This window comes from Cyclopterus lumpus, chromosome 24 (genome assembly GCF_009769545.1).
Source record: "Cyclopterus lumpus isolate fCycLum1 chromosome 24, fCycLum1.pri, whole genome shotgun sequence".
In the NCBI taxonomy this organism is placed as follows: Eukaryota; Metazoa; Chordata; class Actinopteri; order Perciformes; family Cyclopteridae; genus Cyclopterus; species Cyclopterus lumpus.
The window spans coordinates 9,665,213-9,683,757 of NC_046989.1; the positions used below are offsets into that span (position 1 = coordinate 9,665,213).

The following is an 18,545-nucleotide window of genomic DNA, read 5'->3' on the forward strand; positions in this document are numbered from 1 at the left end:
AGCTTTGGTTTTCACAATAAAGCTCTAAACTAATAAAACGCTAACATTCTTTGTGTGTAAAATGATATATATGTTGAATATATACAGTATTTAAGTACTGCGTGTAAGACTGAAATACTGATCGAGTATTAATAATGCTGTATTTATATGAGTGCTGACGTGTTTCACAAATGTACCTATTTTATTGCAATAATTCTGTACTTTTACTTTCTAATTACCGTTTTTACTAGACAGACGTGTTTTAAGACATATACAAATATACAAATGCTTTAAATAATAATATCTGTCTGATAAAGTTGTTCTCTGAATATGCAAATATTTTAATTGTGGACGCTTATTGTACAAACTTATTTTGATATCACAAAACAATTGTCGCGCTTACACTTAAACAGATATTTAGTTAAGCGCAGATAAAATGGCCCCCTTCAACTAAGAAAACATGTTTGTGGTGTCATCAAACTATCTTTCTCCTTACAAAAGCTTATACGATATAATGCTATACATTAAATGACCCTACAGTTTATACAATTACAGCGGAAATGATTCGTAGATAAACCAATTGATTCAATCAGTTTATTGACAATCAAATGGGACATTCTTCTGGATAGAGTGCTTTTAATGTCATAATTTTACTTAAGTAACATTTTCTTTGTATAGGACGTTGTATATATTTTTATGCAGTGTATTTTTAGTACTTATACTTAAGTGAAGGATCTTAATACTTCCTCCATCAATGCCTATATCCATCTAAAACAGAGAGTATTTATGTTGATACAGGATACAAAAGGCAACTGTAATATATATATATATATATATATATATATATATATATATATATATAAATATAAATAAAAGGAAGACAAATACAATAATATACAATTATAAATACTGATCCGTTGGTAGTTGTGTCGGTAAATTTGACAGAACACCGTCACCAAGGAAGCGGATGTGGCGCGCGCGAGGAAGTGGCTGTTTGGACCAATGGAGGCGCGTAACGCCGGTTTAGCGGGGGATTCGGTGCTGTGATCACACGAGCTGTTCGCGGGAAAGACAGGCAACAGAAAAGACCGCTAGCTCATCTGACAAACCTCTCCGTGTCTTTGAAAGTAGCTTCAGATCGTCCTCTGTTGGAGAGTCGGGCTCAAGGATGCTTTTCCGCTCGATAGTTGACAGAGGAGTGGGCAGACGAAGGCTTAATGGTGAGATTAATCTGTGTGTTTGGACATATTTGGGGGTCTCATCGGGTGTTGCCTTGTGGTTTATTGTGCTATCTACATGTAAGCGAGGTTAACATCAAGGGTACTGTTCGATTACCTTTTAATGTTTTATGTACAATCACCGTAGTTGGATCTTTGGTCGCGTGCGCTATCTGATCCCATGTCAGTATCATTCAGCGTTCCAAATGGGCTCAAACTGACGTTAGTTTACCAACAGAAATTAAACACGGTGTTGTATTTAAAAGCGTAAAACCCCACTTGTCAAACGTGTCTAAAATCAATATCGCCATATTAATAAGTACATGTCTTACAATAGCCACGCATTATAACTCCTGACATCATAAATGGGCCTCCAGTGACAACTTGTTGAGCTATACCATAATCTGTAAAACATAGTCTGGATAACAGAATGTGAGAAACATATTTTAACACTAGGTAATATGCCAATGAAAGTCGATGAATGATCATTTTCGGGTACTGCGCAGCCATGAACTGATAGAAGTAAAATATTTAAATCACAGCCTGTAAAATAATAAGTAACTACAGTCATTACATAGATGTGGTATAATAAATACTGCAATTTATCTTCTTGATGTTGTGGAGAAAAATGGCTAGTTTCAGTACAGTGTCTGACTAAATGCACTTTCTTCTCTGGTCTCCCCAGGCCTCCCTGTGGACCCCCGGTCTAGGTACCCTCTGAGCTCTCTGCTGGGAGGCTTCGAGTGTGTCCGGCATGATGAACACATCTCCTATGGCAACCTGGGGGACTCTGTGCCGCCATTTGGGTTGGCTTTCTCCTCTGGTAACCCACCTAAACATGACACATTATCCTCAGATGATGCACAACAGAGCTAGCAGCTGTTGCCATTTATCCATCTAATGGGTTTGTCTCTCTTCAGTGGGGCACATGCAGAACGTCCTTGCAGTAGCTAACGAAGAAGGCATTGTTAGGATCTACAACACAGAGAGCCGCGAAAAGCCGCTTCTTAAAGGTATGTGTAAAGACTTGGGTTTCTTTCACAATGGTTCTGTTATGAGGACATATCTGACTAATGGTGTGTACATGTTTGCAGAATGGCTGGCTCATGAGAATGCTGTCTTTGACATAGCCTGGGTACCGGGGGAGCCTCACTTGGTAAGTTCAATACAAATGTATGCCATATTATTAGTCAAATACATCTTTACACAGATATTGTTGACTCATTCATTGATGTTGTCTGGTTTTATTTTGTTTAAGACTGTTTCTATTTAAAGTAGCTTGAAAACTCTTTGTTTAACAAATACAGCCTTGTTTAAAATACATTGTATTGGTCCTGTGTCCTCCTTAGGTGACTGCTGCTGGTGATCAGATGGCCAGGCTGTGGGACGTAAACTCTGGGGAGCTGTTGGGCAACTTCAAGGGTCACCTTTGTAGCCTCAAGTCTGTTGCATTCACACCCTGGGAGAAAGGTATACTATAAAGTTACCACATATATTTTGTTCCCTGTTTTCTCTCAAAATACACAAGAAAACACTGTGTTGGTGGGGTGGCATTGGATTCTGTGTCTATGAAAGCTTGTTATTCATTGAACTATTTATATACAATCTCCCCTATTGTTGTTGCTTTAATAAAACCAGTAATATAAGTTATTGCCAGGATGAAAAATACAATTGTAATTGTATTTAAAAATCAAGAAAATACACTATATTTTCATTTACATATAATATATTTTGCTTTGTTGTACATCCTATTGATGCCTGGTCTTCTGTTAAACAGCTGTGTTCTCAACTGGGGCCCGAGATGGAAATATTATGATCTGGGACACCAGGTGCAGCAAGAAAGGTATCAATTAGACATTTCAATAACATAGGTTTTGTTTTTGTATTGTGTTGATATTCAGTGTTTTGTTAGACCCAATCTTAATTTCTAAACTTTTATAAAATATTTGGCCTCATGGGGAAATGCATAACGATTAGTCGGGGTCTCTTATGTTTCTGTGTTCTCCTCTCAGATGGTTTCTACAGACAGGTGAACCAGATCAGTGGCGCTCATAACAAAGCAGAGACGAACGCTCCCACCAAAATAAAGAAGAGGCGGAGTAGCACACGTGGCATGGCCCCCAGTGTGGTGAGCTTCTTCTTCACCATCTTTAATGAAGTAAACAGTAGGGCTGTTTAACAGGAAGGCTGATCGCTAAGCGCCTCATGTCTCTTGCAGGATACCCAGCAGAGTGTCACAGTGGTTTTGTTTCGGGACCAGCACACGCTCATTTCTTCTGGGGCTGTTGATGGGTAAGAAACTACAGTTTTTTGTTTCTAACGTGCAGCAAGCCAGTATAGAATTACTTTCAAAAAACAAATAGGAAAATTATCCAATTAATTTTGTATTTTATCTGAACCAGAGTGATCAAGATGTGGGATCTGAGGAAGAACTACACTGCGCTCCGTCAGGATCCTGTTCCACTGCAGACGTACCCGTACCCGGGTTCTTGCATGCGCATGCGTCTGGGTTAGTTTTGTTCAAAGACTGCTCGTCAAGTTTACCTTAAATATGCAAATGCACATAAATAGCTGAATGTTGTTTTGCATGTGTTGCAGGTTATTCTGGACTAGTTCTAGACTCTACGAGATCCAACGTCCTAAGTAACTGTACTGATGATAGTATCTACATGTTCAATGTCAGTGGAATGAAAACGACTCCAGGTACACAATGACTCTCCTCCATTTTCCAGTTTATCCCTAAATTATTTAATGACCAATGTTTATCACAAGATGGGGCTGCAAACTAATGTTCTTTGTTCTAACCAGCATGGAGAACAGAGGGTAAAGCAAGAGGGCACTGTTTGACAGAGGAAATGTAGAGACGCGGGGATTATGTGTGCATACACAAGCATATTCTAATATCTTAAAGTCAGAGCTTTAACTATATGAAGTCCTGAGGGATGTGGAGCCCTAAGCTGACTGCTAATCAGCTCTGAATAAACTGGTTAATACTCATACAGTTGAGCTTCTCAGGGCATTCAGTTCTTCATCTTATTAAGGTGGATGTCATTTGTTTGTATTAGTCTATCCTTTATTTTTGTGTTGTGTCTGGCTCTATTGCTTTCTGAATTTCACTTTCATGAAGTGATTCTCATATTGCTGTTTGTTTTCCTCCGCAGTGGCTGTTTTCAGTGGCCACCAGAACTCCTCATTTTATGTAAAGTCCACTATTAGCCCAGATGACCAGTTTTTGGCCAGTGGTTCAAGTGACAATAACGCATACGTCTGGAAGGTACTGTCTCCATTTTATGTTGCCATACTAAAATGTTGTTGTATTTGTAATGTTTTAGGGTGATTGTGATGGTATATTTTAGCAACTTGCATCTAATTTTACATTTCAGATCTCTGATCCTAAACACCCTCCCATGATGCTCCAAGGCCACAGCGAGGAAGTGACATCTGTTTCCTGGTGCCCGACTGATTTTACTAAGGTAAGCCGACAAACTTTCATGCTTTTAGTTTTTCCAAAGACTCGGGAGTATGATTCTGTGTTTTTTGTGTTTTCCTGCTGTGATGCTAAGCTGTTTTAATAGCCCTGGAAAATGGATTAAATCTCCTTTAATCCCGACTGCTGTTTGCAGATTGCTTCCTGTTCTGATGACCACACAGTACGGATCTGGAGGCTTCACCGAGAAATGGATGGAGCACAATCTTCAGTGGGAGAGGCCAACCTTGTAGGTTGGGCACGTCCCAAATCTCTCTTAAGTAAGCATTACAACTATCATGAACCACCTTTTCACAAAATATACAATGTCTTTTGATGGCGGTTGTATTATTCATATTGTTTCCTCACCTTAGCATGATATGTGCAAATGTGGAGGTGCTTTGTCATAGATCACTTCTCTCCTGCCCATAAATGATAAATGTGTCATTCAAAGTATTCATGGGGAACTAACAAGGACTTCTGCTTTTGTTAAGGGCCTTCTATCAGAGCTGAAACAACTCCTGCCAAGAAGCAGAGGACAGAGAGTCTTGGAGGGTTGGCGTCACCCCAGCTGGCTGCCTGTGCTCCCAGTGGAGCGGCCTTGCCTCTGCCCTCCAGCACCACCTCACCCATCCCTTCGCAGGGTGCTACGGCTGCTGCTGTTCGCCAGAGAACACCCTCTTCTATCAAACAGTGGTTATCCCCGAGCTGTGGATCTCCTGGTCAGGCCAGCCCTCAGGCCCGTCGGGTGCTGAGTCCGTGTCCCCAGAGCCCGGCGAGCAGCACCTCTCCCACAGAACGACGGGCCAAACGCAGGCTGGAGACCGGTGCCGGTGCATCTGCAGGCTGTGAGGGTGCCGAACAGTGTGACTGTGTTACTGAACTCTACCCTGCGGCCAAGAGAAGCCGTGCCCTGTCTGGGATCTGCTGCCCTGCTCAAGAGAGCCGGCTACAAACAGACTGTCACACAGAGGACAACAAGCAAGTCTCATCAAGACTGACGGGCAAGGAGAATTGCTCTCCCAGAGAAAAGGACTGGTTGTCAGCGATGGGCCAAAAGATGAGGAGAGGTCAAGGAAGCCCTAGTACTCCCAGAAGCCCCAGCACCTCTAAGAAACAAGATGGCAAGACACCAGCTTCACCGGTAAGCACACACATCTCTGCTTCAGAAGTTAATCAGCGTGACCATTTATCAGCAGTTGGTGTTACTCTGTCATGAAGAGCCTTTCCTTGTCAGGATATGAATGTCTATGACACAGCTGTTAAATTATGGAGGACTGAAATAATTAAGTTATTTTAGGAAAAGCTATTTACTATCTGAAAGCAATATTTTAACATTTTGGGAGAAACGGTTATTTCCTTTCTTGATCAATACCGCTCTGATATATGTTGGGTGAATACAAGCTGAATGGTTACCACGCATACCGCATAACTGCAACATCCTCGATTTGATTACCGGGGACTGTTGCAGCATGTCATACCCCGCTCTCGCCATTCCGGCATTTCCTGTCTGCCTCTATTGTCTAGTATCTAATAAAGGCAAAAAGGTCACAGAAAAGTAGCTAGCTGCACCATATTAGCTGAACTTGTCACGAAGACTGGAAGCGGGGGAAACAGCTAGCAGTCTGTCCACCAGTACAGAAAGATTTTTTTGGTAATTGAGGCCTGTCCCTCCTCCTCATTGCATTTACGTGCATGGGGATGCTTTATAGCTATTAAGATTAATATTGCAGTTCACGATTTTTGTTTCTTGTTTTTCAGACCTGCTCACCACAAACCATGAAGAAAATCTCTGTGTATTTCACAAGAAGGGCTCTGGAGTGACACTTGTGCCAGAAATTATAGATTTTTTTGTATTTTTAATCAGAACTAAGATCTCAATCCAGATTAGGGGAGTACATGGACCTGGGCTGCATAGATGTCAGTCATTCTGAATATTTGATGCTGCCATTTTCAATACATTAATAGAGGCTGTTTTATATTTTAGTTGGGCCATGGGTTTTGCAGTTGCCCGTTACACAATTTTCTTGTGATGTACACAATCTCTGGTGGAAAGAAAGTTGTATGTTGCTGATCTAAATCTTTAATTTTACTAAAACATTAGTGTTTAATATAAGAACACACATTTGACGAAGTTGTTCATGTGGTCAACAAGGTATTAATCCTCAAATGCAGAGAAAAAGGTTTGTCTGCCGATACGAACATTTTAAATTCTTCTTAAAAAAACAATTTATTTGATCCACATCTCTGAGTAGTTTTATGAACTTCACAAAGTGTATTTATTCTCTGTAGATTTTTTTTTCTTTACATTTTACCCATATCAAAATATGCAAAATGTTATTTCTTGAACTAATTCTTCAGTTGTTTATATGTACAAAATAACCAATAATTGTTGTTTGGTTCATTTGTATTTAATTGCACATTTTCTGTTGTCAGATTTTATTAAATTGAAATTGTTCAAGATGTATGACATGGTATTGGTTGCATTTGATCACTCAGATGCATGTGATATGGTGTGCTTTGTGAGAGTAATATCATGACGAATAATTCACTGCAGTGGTTACAAAGCTGATACAGGTTTAACATATATTTCTTCTGTTTTATTTCAATACATGTAGGTGTATAGCGGTAAAACGTAGAAGTACAAGTAATCCAAAGAGATAAAGGTAACAGGAAAGTCTGCAAATGGGATTTCTACCTTGCTTTTTTTGGTTGCCTTTTAAGCTTCTCACAACCCATCCGACTTTTTGAACCCATTGATGTACTGTAAGCTATTCTTCAATTATCATTTGATAAATTATCAATTGTAGAATATTATAATCATCCCCATACCCACCATTTGCATGTTGGTTAGATGAAACATGGACGATTGCTTTCCCTGATAAAATACGCAAACAATATACAGAATAAATATTATTAAAATGTGTTTAACGCCTACAATAGCTGCCACTCCTCATTCAACTGTACAACGCATTGACTGGTTCACCGTCACATATTTGTTTTCACATGTCACATGTTCAGGGCCCGCGTTCTGCGCGACTTGATTGGTTTAAAAAGTTTACATCGTTTTCCATTCCCTGCTTGTGATTTGCCATTCGAGATGTCACTCAAATGACGTACTCCTGTCAGGCTCTGCAGTCGACCGAATAGTGAAGTGAGACAGACAACGTCTGAAAGACTGTATTGGGAGTGTTTGATGGCTACCTAGGCTACTGAGCACGACGTCCAGTCATTTGTCGTATTTAAGAGGAATCGGTGTGTTTTGAGGCCGAGAAAACGAAACCACCGCTCTTCATTCAACGATGAAGGTAGTTAAGACGACGTCGACTGAACGTGGACCCTGCTAACTTTTAACAGCTAGCGTTAAACGAGACTTTGTCGTCGAGCGAAATCCAACTTCATCGATCGCGGATAACGTAAACTCTTCAGAAAATACCCTAAACGGAAGTCTAACTAGGATCAACAGAAGTGCTTGAAGACTTGGACTCGATGTCACACGAAGAACTACATGAATGTACCGGGGCAACCGCCCTTTGTAACTTTTGTCCCTCGACAACCTACAGACTGTAGTAGTTAGCTGCGTACATAACCGTCGGCTAACTGTAGCACGCGAGCTAACGTCGGGTGCATTAGCAGGCATGCTAGCAGTACAGTAGTGTGCTACTGCCAGGACTTCACCAGTGCAACTTTTTATGGCAATGTCTTTAATACGTTTTGCAACAGGTAAAGCTTTTGTAAATATGACAAAGCAGTAAAAAAAAAAAAAAAAAATACGATTTTTAAAAAAGTTAGGCCATAATTCTCTTGTTTTTGTAACTGCGGGGAATGCCATGAGTTGTAGTTTGGCTTTTTTTGGTTCGTGTTTTGAAGACTGCCCTCGTGTTCCAGAGTACTAGTTATCCGGATGATGCGGTTTTTGGACACAGTCTAACCCCCCCAGTACCGAGCGACCATGTTGGATCATACAGAATAACATCACACTTGGAAGGGGAGAAGAGCTTACGGTCGTGCAGTTGGCGCTGTGCTTTTTTTGTGCTAATGCGAACAGAAGAGGAAACCTTTCACTTGTCCTAGGGATACGAATAGCTCGTCTGAAGTCTCCATCGCTTTATGCATCAAAATGTCGGCCATCTCCGCATCCGAGAAAGTGGACGGGTTTACGAGAAAGTCCATGAGGAAGGCCCAGAAACAGAGAAAATCCCAGGGCTCGTCCCAGTACCGCACGCAGAGCGCTCCGGTCGAGCTTTCGCCGCTGCCGCAGCTCAAAGGTACGGTAAGAGGATGAAGGGGTCTGCCTCTTAAAATAGCCAATCCGTCCTGCCCAGTGTACGTTTACTTCCTGTTAGATCTGTAACAATAACATTCTGCATGTAGCCCATAACCACAATTGCAAGAAACATACATTAAGCAGATGTTTATCAGTTTCCATACAGTACTGCGCATGATACTGATGTTAAAACCTGACGATAAGGGAAACACATTGGTGAAAGTTGTGGAAATGATTTGCGGCTTGAGTTGACCACAAGTCATTACACACAAATACATGTGTGTGTCAAAGGGCACTACATCAGTGTTGTGTAATATAAAATACTGCATTGGATGTATTTGTATTGTTTTTACTTCCCATGCTTCACAGATGCTTTGTGCTTGCTTCCAAGGTACAAGATGTTTTTATGGACACCCAGAGTAGCCTCACTGGAGCGGTTTGGGCTGTATTGACATGCATAGGCACATCCAGAGAGTGATGTTTGAAGGAGGGGTTAAGAGGGATTTCTGCTTTTGCATCGATGTGTTGTCAAGGACTCAAAAAAGTGACTACAATGGAGAAACATTGTAAGCACAAGACCTGTGATTGGTCTGAATGAGTTTGCTTGTGTTTTCCTCCTGTATGTTGATGCGGGTCAAGCATGTTGATAGTGAAAATAAAAGTTGAAGAAAGGTTCAGCAATCTTTTCTCTATGGCTTGACAGGTTCATCATTTGTAATTTTACAAAGCCATAGCCGGTGCAAACATGCTGTATTATAACTTGAGTGCTGTGTCGGATGCAGGATTGCTAAAACACCTTAACAAAGAAGCATATAGCTGGCTTAACTCAATCCCAAACACAATCCAAACTATCCCAGTAAGTCTTAAGAATTTTAACTTGTAGCCTGCAGCTAACAAGCTAATGATCCTAGACTGATACTAAATCTTACTAAAAAAACTACAGTTTTATTCCAGCACTTTACAACACTGAAAGGTACCTTGTAAGAGGTATCACAATGCTCCACCTGATAGAATTAGAACAACCCGCTGATTATCGAGCCCTTTTTTGTTTTTGATTTGTTAGTTAACTGGGCTCATCTGTACCCTGAAGTGGCGTGTGTGTGTTCATATTATCGTACTATGAATGAGTGTCAGTGGCAACTAGCAAGCTCTAAGCCTTAGTGGAGAGTACAGGACAGCATGTGAGGTGGAGGCCGGATAAGGTTTGCCACAAGGCCTTATCAAGGAGTCTGTTTCCTACCGGTCAAGTGTAGTACTGCACTTCCTAAAAGGAGAGATTCATGTATGTGTTTAATAGTGTTGCTTTCCTGATGTTGTCCTAACTTCAAATTACACAAATATTTTGTATATTTATTGTAAATTCAGCATTTGTTTAACATCTCTATACACAGTGTTTCATGCATGGTTGGCAGTTTGTTTCTCTACAATGATCTGTGGTCATTATAGTCCATTAAAATGCTTTTGGGACTTGGCAGCAGTTACATTTGTATTTGGAAAATTAGCTAGAACTTGTAGCTTTATGCACCTGTAATGAATCCAAAGCACAATTGGCCCCCTTGGCCCGTGTTGTGCTATTTAACATGTCATATATAAAACTATCACCTCTTCTATATATATATTTCAGTCATATGACAAATCTGAGCATGCACCTGACTAGCTACCTGTCGTTTGTCTTACTGCAGTTAAATCTGACAGAATTGAGCCGTCCTACATCCATGTTTATTTAAGTTCCATTGACAACAACGTGTTCCACTATGTGCTTGAATGCCCTTTCACAAGTTATTTCACTGAACTAAATATCTTTGTTTTCCTCAAGCTAGGATAATACAGTGAAATTGAATGTTACAGACAAGCCTCAACATCTTATCACCAGTGTTTATCTTACTGGATTAACAGGAACAGTCTCTGACTGGAGTGAGAAAGACTTGCCTGGTCAAGTAGTTGGAACTTTTAAACATGATGCAACTTCTCAAGTTGATGAACAATACATACGTCTCAAATGAGTTATGACTGCTTTCATTTACATTTTAACAGATTTTTAGAAAATGTAGTGTTTTTAATCTTGTATGATGCATTTGGAGAGCAGAAAGAAGCAAAGGAACCACAACACCACCCATAACTGACTTGAACCAGAATAGCAGGAACTGCCTTCTTGACAAGCGTGAAGGTGACAGCTAAATTATCCGACTTTATTCCACTATAAGCTTTAGGGTGATTTATGCTTGTCGTGGTGACTATTGCTGGTGTAAAATTAAGGAAATCTATATTTCAGTTATTTTCTTTGTGGTATTTTTAATATGTTGTGGAGATTATTCACCTGGCTTTCACATCAAAGTCATAAAGCCCTTGCTGATGAAATAATTTTTGATAGTGCACTAGTAGTCTGTGTGCGTTCTGAAGTCATTTGTATTAGTAGAACGTTATTTATATTAATACCATGTAGGAAACAGGCTTTTAAAGAGCGTATAGAACCACTTTTAATGTCTGTGTTGAAGTTGTGTAATGAATTATTCGCTGAGCTGCTGGAAAGTGTTGAATGAGGAGGAGCTATTGGCACGTGATGTACATGGAAGTGTTGAGCTAACAGTCCAGATCAGGTTTAGGGACTTTTGAGATTAGTTTGCAACAGAGCTTCTACAAATCACAGCAAATGTTAGAATGTCATTTTAAAAAACAAGATTGAAATACTGTAGAGCTTTAAAAAATGTTACCAACAGTTTGCCGATGGCCTTCCATTGCAACAAACCCAAAGCTTACATTGTCGGTTGCTCCATCAATACATTGGCAGGAATGACTCTGAAACTTGCATAGCCCGGACTGTAAATTCACCAAATGTGTCCTTTGTAAAAATGAAAATGTGTTGTACTAGTTGTGGAGCTGATTTTGTTGTTGTTGTATCTCACCACAGATTGATTCATAATATTGACTTTTCTTCTCCTGTGTAAGTTGGACACAGTTGTAAATTATCCCCACGAGGACTGTACAATTGAGTTTTCCTGATGAGTGCAGATTATGTCTCTCTATGTGCATGATTCTGTATTTAGAGTCATGCACTTTATGAGCATCTCCTGCCCTGTGGCATACACTATATTGCTATTCTAAGTACTTCCCGAAGATCTAGTCCATGTTTAATGAATTTAATTTTAATTTTAGTAAAATATAGTAATTTATTATTTATGGTTTCCTATTTCTATTCCTTTTTTAAACATTTTACTAAGGACAACATTCAATCAATACAATCACAGTTGTTCAACCCAAGTTTCATTGATTCACCATCTGTAGCCTAGTAGCAGAGACATTGTATGACTCATGATTCATATACAATGCATGAGTCGGTGGTTACAAAAAGACCACAATCGCAGACATAGCTGTCCACTATATGTTATGGTGTTCATTTGTTGGAACAGTTTAGATGCAAGTATCCATATTAATACAAACTGAAAAATCGACAGAATATCTTTGTCACCTGCCGACAACTCAAACCATCTCTAATTGAGTGTAGTAGTTTTTAGGATTCGTGGACACATGAAAACAAAAATAATGGTGATGTTGTCCAGCTGTTCCTCGAGTAACCAGACTAAGAACTGTTTCAGGTCCTAGTGGATTGCAAAGATGCATCTTCCTTCCTGCAGTGGTTAAGGCACTTGTTGTGTGATAGACACTGAAAAGATGAGTCACTCTGAGACCAACATTGTTGCCATGGCAGCCAGAAGCCTTGAGAGCAAGCCAGAGAAAGGTTTTACTTTCCAAATACAGGCGGCTTCATTTAGGTTGATATTTTTGTCACTGCAGTGACATTTTGAGCTCAGACATGATTCCTAACAAGACATAAGCCTGCATTATTGTTGTAGTTCTTGTTAATCATTTTTAATACAGTACTGATACATTATTACTCAAAAGTTAATTTCCATAACAGAAAATCATGGGACGGTTGGTTTTTGTGGGTTTTTTTTGTGTTTTGATCTCCTTAGTTTTAATCTGGTTTAAAGACTATCTACTAATTAATTGATTAATCCTCTCTTTCTTCCTAATTTACTACATCTTTTTGTATTTAACCCATTCTTCTTCCTTGCGAAAACCTGGCCCCGGCCTCCATTGCCCACAATGCAACTTGACTGCTAACCAGATTCAGGTGTGTTATGCTAGTAGCAGCTAATGGGCTGGAGCTGCTAGCTTCAAAATATCATAATTGATGCTATTTTTTTAAAAAGGCAAACAAATCCAACCTCAATAGTCCAGGTTCTCTCAATTGTAGGGATTTGCTGCTTTCCTCTTTTTTTTTTTCTTTTTTTTTTTGACTGTTGACTGGACCAAAAATGATTTCAGGACGTCAACTTAGACTTTTAGAAATTGTGAGGGACATTTTGTAGCCTGAATGATTAATCAAAAGAAATCAACATAATTGAAGAATAACCAATTTTAATTACACCAACCGTTAGCATTGGCTCATCATGGAAACATGTTCCCTCTTTTGGCCTATTGATTGACAAGTTGGTGCTGCACAGTCTGTTTCCATCATTCCTGCCAGCAGATGGCAAATCAATAAATAATTTCCCAGGAAATTATGTGACAAAGCTTTTGTGATCCCCTGTGATGGTGTTTTTGTGTCTGTTGCTTTCTGTCATAATTGTGGCCTCTGGCAGGTAAGGATCTGCTTCCACCTTTTTGTATAAAGCAGCTACCTCAACGTTCTTTTGTGCTGGCCGGCTGAAGACGGGGACTGCGTGAAGCTGTGCTCTCATAATGACCAGCTGCAATTGGAGTTTGGCGGCATTACATTGTGCACATTTTCTCAGAATGGGTGTCATAAATTGATTATGTGATCATGAATGGAGTTAAAATAATTGGGATAGTACATACTCGTTTTATAGAGGGCAACATTATTCTCAAGTATCTTGTTTACTTTACATTAGTTGTGGATGCAAAAATTGCTGTACACATTTTATTTAAGGTCTCATTGGGTCTTTATTCCCTGCTATACGGTTGCTCTTTGAGTGCTGTTGGATTGTGGTGCAGATATGCTACTTAATTTACATTTTTATTTATATAGATAACATTGAAATAAATTACAGCAATTAAAAAATGAATATAAATGGTGATATTCTACCACTTGAAATTATATCATGCATATTAAACTCTACTAAAATGCAAATGTAGTTTGTGCATTCTAAGTTATTTTTTTTCTACGTCTTTTCTCTGCACCAATTCTATTGTTTTATTATTTGCATTTTGCCTGCTTTATGTAGTTACACTTTCGGTTTCTGTTGTGATTATTGCGCAAGCATTATTTGAATTTGCAAGTCTGAATCAAATTGTGCATGTAATAACCGCTCACCCAACCAGTTCAACCGCTACACTGTGATCTGCGTGGCATCACTGCTATCATGCATTAGTGGTCACATTTGGCTTCAAGTAGACTGTTTTCTCGTATTTATTTTTATTCGTATTATTTAACTCACCGGTCATATTCTAAGTTTTATTGTTTAACATAATATGCTATTGTTTGTTAATCGTGAACTTATATCTAGGTAGATCTTTATAGGGGTCAACCCAGTGTGCAAAACAAGACAAATCTAACTAAACTCTTAAGTGTACAGTCCTTTGTGACAGCCTGTGCAGTACTAATCTGCCACTGTGCAGAGGTCACCTGACCTGCATTCTTCACTTCAGTTTGTTTTGGTTTCTTTCTGCTTAGCTGTAGTTCTTTGAAATGTTGATGGACACCAAAAGGGCAGTAAAGCAGTTTTGAATTGATATGGTGAGCTTTAGAATTTCTGAAGTATACTATAAATAATGTTGTTTGTTGTATATCTAACTGTGAATAGGTTTCTACCATCATGGTGTTTATATGTTCACATTACAAATATGGTTGTGCCAAAGCATGAGAGACAGACTACTGAACCTGTCAGATGAGCCCATGTAAACATTAAACCTTAATACTGAGATTAGTTCCTCTTTCATAACCACATTTTGGATTGAATAAACATGCAAAGTGCTGTTTCTACTTAACAGTAGTAATCAAAATGCAAATGGAGGTCAGACATTTCACTCAACCTGCACAAGTGTCAAATTATCAAGCTCTGAAAATGTTTGTACATTAAATGTTCCTAATACAGCAGTGGGGCAGAGCGATATGATATGGGCAATTTCATATCTTGATAACGGTATATATATCACAATATAGTTTGTTTTCTGGGAATTCAATAAATAAATAAATAGTCTGTATAAATTAACAACACAGTAAAGCCTTTTTTTAATATGCCTTTTGTGAGTTTAATAAATGTACAAAGTACAGAGTATTTTTGTATTAAGAGCTTAACATAACGATTTCAGCAGCATGTTATTGTATACAAAAAGTTTATTTTTGAACTTTATACTTTATAATTTTTACACAAGTTGTGTATGCGAGTTTGTGTTGTGAAAATCCAAGCCACAAATGCCACTTGCAGTAGAAAGCAGCAGAACACTAGTCAGCCAGGGCACAGCACACATCAGTTATTGGGGCAGTGAAACAGGCAATGCTGAAATTTAAAATGGTTGCGTAACTGCAGTTATCTTCAGACTACATCACTCATGTTGCATTCTGTTTACAATCAACACATTTTTCAATAATGACGAGGCATACTGTTTTAATGTTATGATGCTGAGAAAGCTGGCTACTGTTTGACACATATTTAAATTAGTTTACTTTTTTATGTCTTTCTAAGATCAAAGAGGTCTAAATATCTAGTACACAGTTTGACTTATGATCACCATAACAATGTTTGGTTCCAACTTGATGTATTCGGGGGACTTAAGAAATTCATATTTCCTGAGGTCTACTGAGAGTTGCTTAGACTTCATGGCTTTCATCCATTTAATTTATATAGCACTTTTCAAGATACTCAAAGACACTTTACATGTTTTATTATACACCGTAGCCACAGCTACAATTCACCTTGCATGTTCTCTTTGCAGTGCTACAGTTGTAGGGCTAACAGGGCGATGCATCACTCCACACATCCACAGCGAGAACTAAAAGTTCACGTTCCCGGGAAGCGTAAAAGTCAGGGTCAGCAACCCCACCGGTTGAGAAGTGTAAAAATATTTCAGGTTCATGAAACTGTGGCAGGACAAAATAGACTTTGGTGGGCTGTCACAGTCTAGGTTTTAATGGTACACACTACTATAAAAAAATAGTTGTTTGCTACTACATTAAAGCTCTGAATGTTGTATATCGCACCCTTTAATTTTAGCACATGAACAACAATACTTCATGTCAGCAATTATCAGATTAGGAAATAACATTATTTTACAATGTGCCATACTTGCTTTGTTCTGCAAGTATGGCACATAACAAACCCCAACATAGTATTATAACATATTAACATATAATTACAGTAGGCTGAAAAATTTGACCAACAAGAAATGAGACCCAGAAAATAACATCATGGCTAAATTAGCTAATGCAACATTTGGTTTCTCCATTACAATGGTCGGCAGCATCGAGTCTGGTGGGGCTAAAAACAGAGCACATCAGCTGCTATGTTTCTTTTTGTACTGAGGTCGTTTTCACACAAGAACAGAAAAAGCTCCAACCTATTTTAGGACTCGGTAGATGTTGTGTGTGATACTTCTCGGATCCTTTTCCAGCAACACTAATATGGTTGAAGGCTGTGGGTGATGAATACTCAAACATTTTGCATTCAAGTTCCCTGTAAATGCTGTTTTATTACATTTGTCTTTTAACCGCTTCCGTTTTTAATTGCTTTTTGAGATGGAATTATGCTTCTTGTGCCACTTGAGGTCATGTTGTCATGTTTGAGGTATTCAAATGGTCTCTAATGAAATGTAAGACCTATAATTCAGAGCTACTCTCGTTATAAAACCCCTCTCAGTAGAATAATGTATACTCCAAAGATACAGTAGTTCAGCTATAGGACACCAATGCCCGCAGAGATCAAGAGAGACACAATTAAGCCTGTAACTGTTTCTCCTTTTAACCCTGCAACTTTCTTACTCTTGTCCATGTGGTTATGAGATTGCATGGCATTGCGTCAAATAATTGTTTAAGTTATTCCTGAAGCTTTGTGTAAGATAGTCCTTCAGCCACATTGTAACACCAAGATAAAATGTCAGTGAAAGAATCTTTATGTTATCCTTCAGATTACCACAACCATGTATTGCTCTGAAACTAAATCCATGTAGATAATATGCAGCTTGATTAATTTGGATTTTCTATCTGATGTCTAAGTGTTTTTGTCTTCTTTGTTTTCACGCATAGCTTCATAGTTACAGTGGAAATATTTTCCCTCCTTGCACCCTGAGGAATTTGTGCACTCATGCATCTGTATCTGAAAGGCAAAAATAGCTTCACATTGGTAAAAGCATCTACATGTTAGACTGCCTCTAACAGGCCCAGCGTATTCTCCTCTCATGGGGATGAAGAGAATTCCCTGTTAAGAAATGAAATTAGTTGGTTACTCGTTGCGAAAACACATTATAGATATGTGAAAGCCACGCTTGAATGTTGACTGCATTGTTTGCTGAAACGGCAGTGAAGGAAAAGTTTGTCGTCTCGTGCATGACCATGACCAAGTTTTGGAGCATGTTTTATAGAGAAAATATATATAATATCCACAAAAAGAATAGATCTTTAGTGCTGAGAGTAGTTAAACTTTTTGGGAAATGCGCTTATTTGCTGTCATGCCACAAATGGCCAATTGAGGCCGGCTCCAAGAGTGAGTCCATCTCTGTAGACCCCCATGTCAACAACTTTACAGCAGAAGTATGTTTATAGCCTGGTTTAAAAGAAAATGTTTTGGTCTCTAGCAAATGTCCCCAATCATGACAAATGTACAGGATGTGAATTTTTATAAAACTCGGGCATTCAAATGGTATAAATGCTTAAAGTTAGGTGGTTATGTTACAATCTAGTCCAGCCTTTGTGCTAATCTAACCATCTCCTTGTAGATTCCTACATGAGATTGGTACTGCTCACCTTATCTTAGCCTCTGCAAAAAAGAAAAGGCGAATAAGCACATTTTCCAAAATGTCGATGAATTCCTTTCAGGTGCAGGCAGAGTGCTATATCTGTCTTAGAGGTTTAAATACGCGTGTTTCTCTGCCAGTGACGTGCCAATCACTGTTTGAATCCAGCACACCGGTCCAATGTGATGATACCCAGTGTTACACAAGTGGGAGGAAATGTGAGCCACCCATGTGTCGTGTTAATATCAGGCCACAGGGTCATCATGGTACTCTTTCCTTTCCGGTTCCTGTTTGGTATTCATTCTGCCCTTTGAATGTCGAATCCTTTGAGATTTGATACTTTGGAAATTTGGCATTAAGACAAATTAGTGCATGAACAAGTCAGCTCGGTGCAGTTACACTCCAATATTGAGTTCACCCAGAGCAGCAAGTCAGTGGTCTGACCTGTAGAGTTCAGTTGCATAAGTACTTCGTCAGCTGTCAACGCCACTGGAACATGTTCACGAGGTGTGAGGCGCAGTGTGAATATGTTGGCTGTGCCTGACTGCGCGTTGTCTCTATGCTACACCATTTTATGGCCAATGCCTTTTCAGTTGCATAATACTACTCAATAAGAAACTCTGCACCCCGACTCCTCTCGTTTTGC

At 39.1% G+C, this 18,545-nt stretch overlaps 2 protein-coding genes across 3 annotated transcripts in view; both read left to right on the forward strand.

Moving 5' to 3' along the window:
- The first annotated feature begins 955 nt into the window (after positions 1-955).
- On the forward strand, positions 956-7,129 carry dtl (denticleless E3 ubiquitin protein ligase homolog (Drosophila)). The gene is made up of 15 exons (XM_034527529.1): positions 956-1,199; positions 1,882-2,019; positions 2,117-2,209; positions 2,291-2,352; positions 2,546-2,666; positions 2,974-3,039; positions 3,209-3,324; positions 3,415-3,488; positions 3,599-3,705; positions 3,795-3,899; positions 4,358-4,470; positions 4,580-4,669; positions 4,820-4,943; positions 5,157-5,806; positions 6,424-7,129. The coding sequence occupies exons 1-15, from the start codon at positions 1,148-1,150 to the stop codon at positions 6,484-6,486; spliced, it is 1,974 nt and encodes a 657-aa protein (XP_034383420.1). The 5' UTR covers positions 956-1,147; the 3' UTR covers positions 6,487-7,129.
- A 640-nt stretch (positions 7,130-7,769) lies between these two features.
- ppp2r5a (protein phosphatase 2, regulatory subunit B', alpha isoform) overlaps positions 7,770-18,545 on the forward strand; it is a 29,624-nt gene continuing 18,848 nt past the window's right edge. For both annotated transcript variants that reach the window (XM_034527111.1, XM_034527112.1), the window contains exon 1: positions 7,770-8,930. In XM_034527111.1, coding sequence (XP_034383002.1) covers positions 8,783-8,930 — 148 coding nt within the window. In that variant the 5' untranslated portion in view covers positions 7,770-8,782. The remainder of the gene's footprint in view (positions 8,931-18,545) is intronic.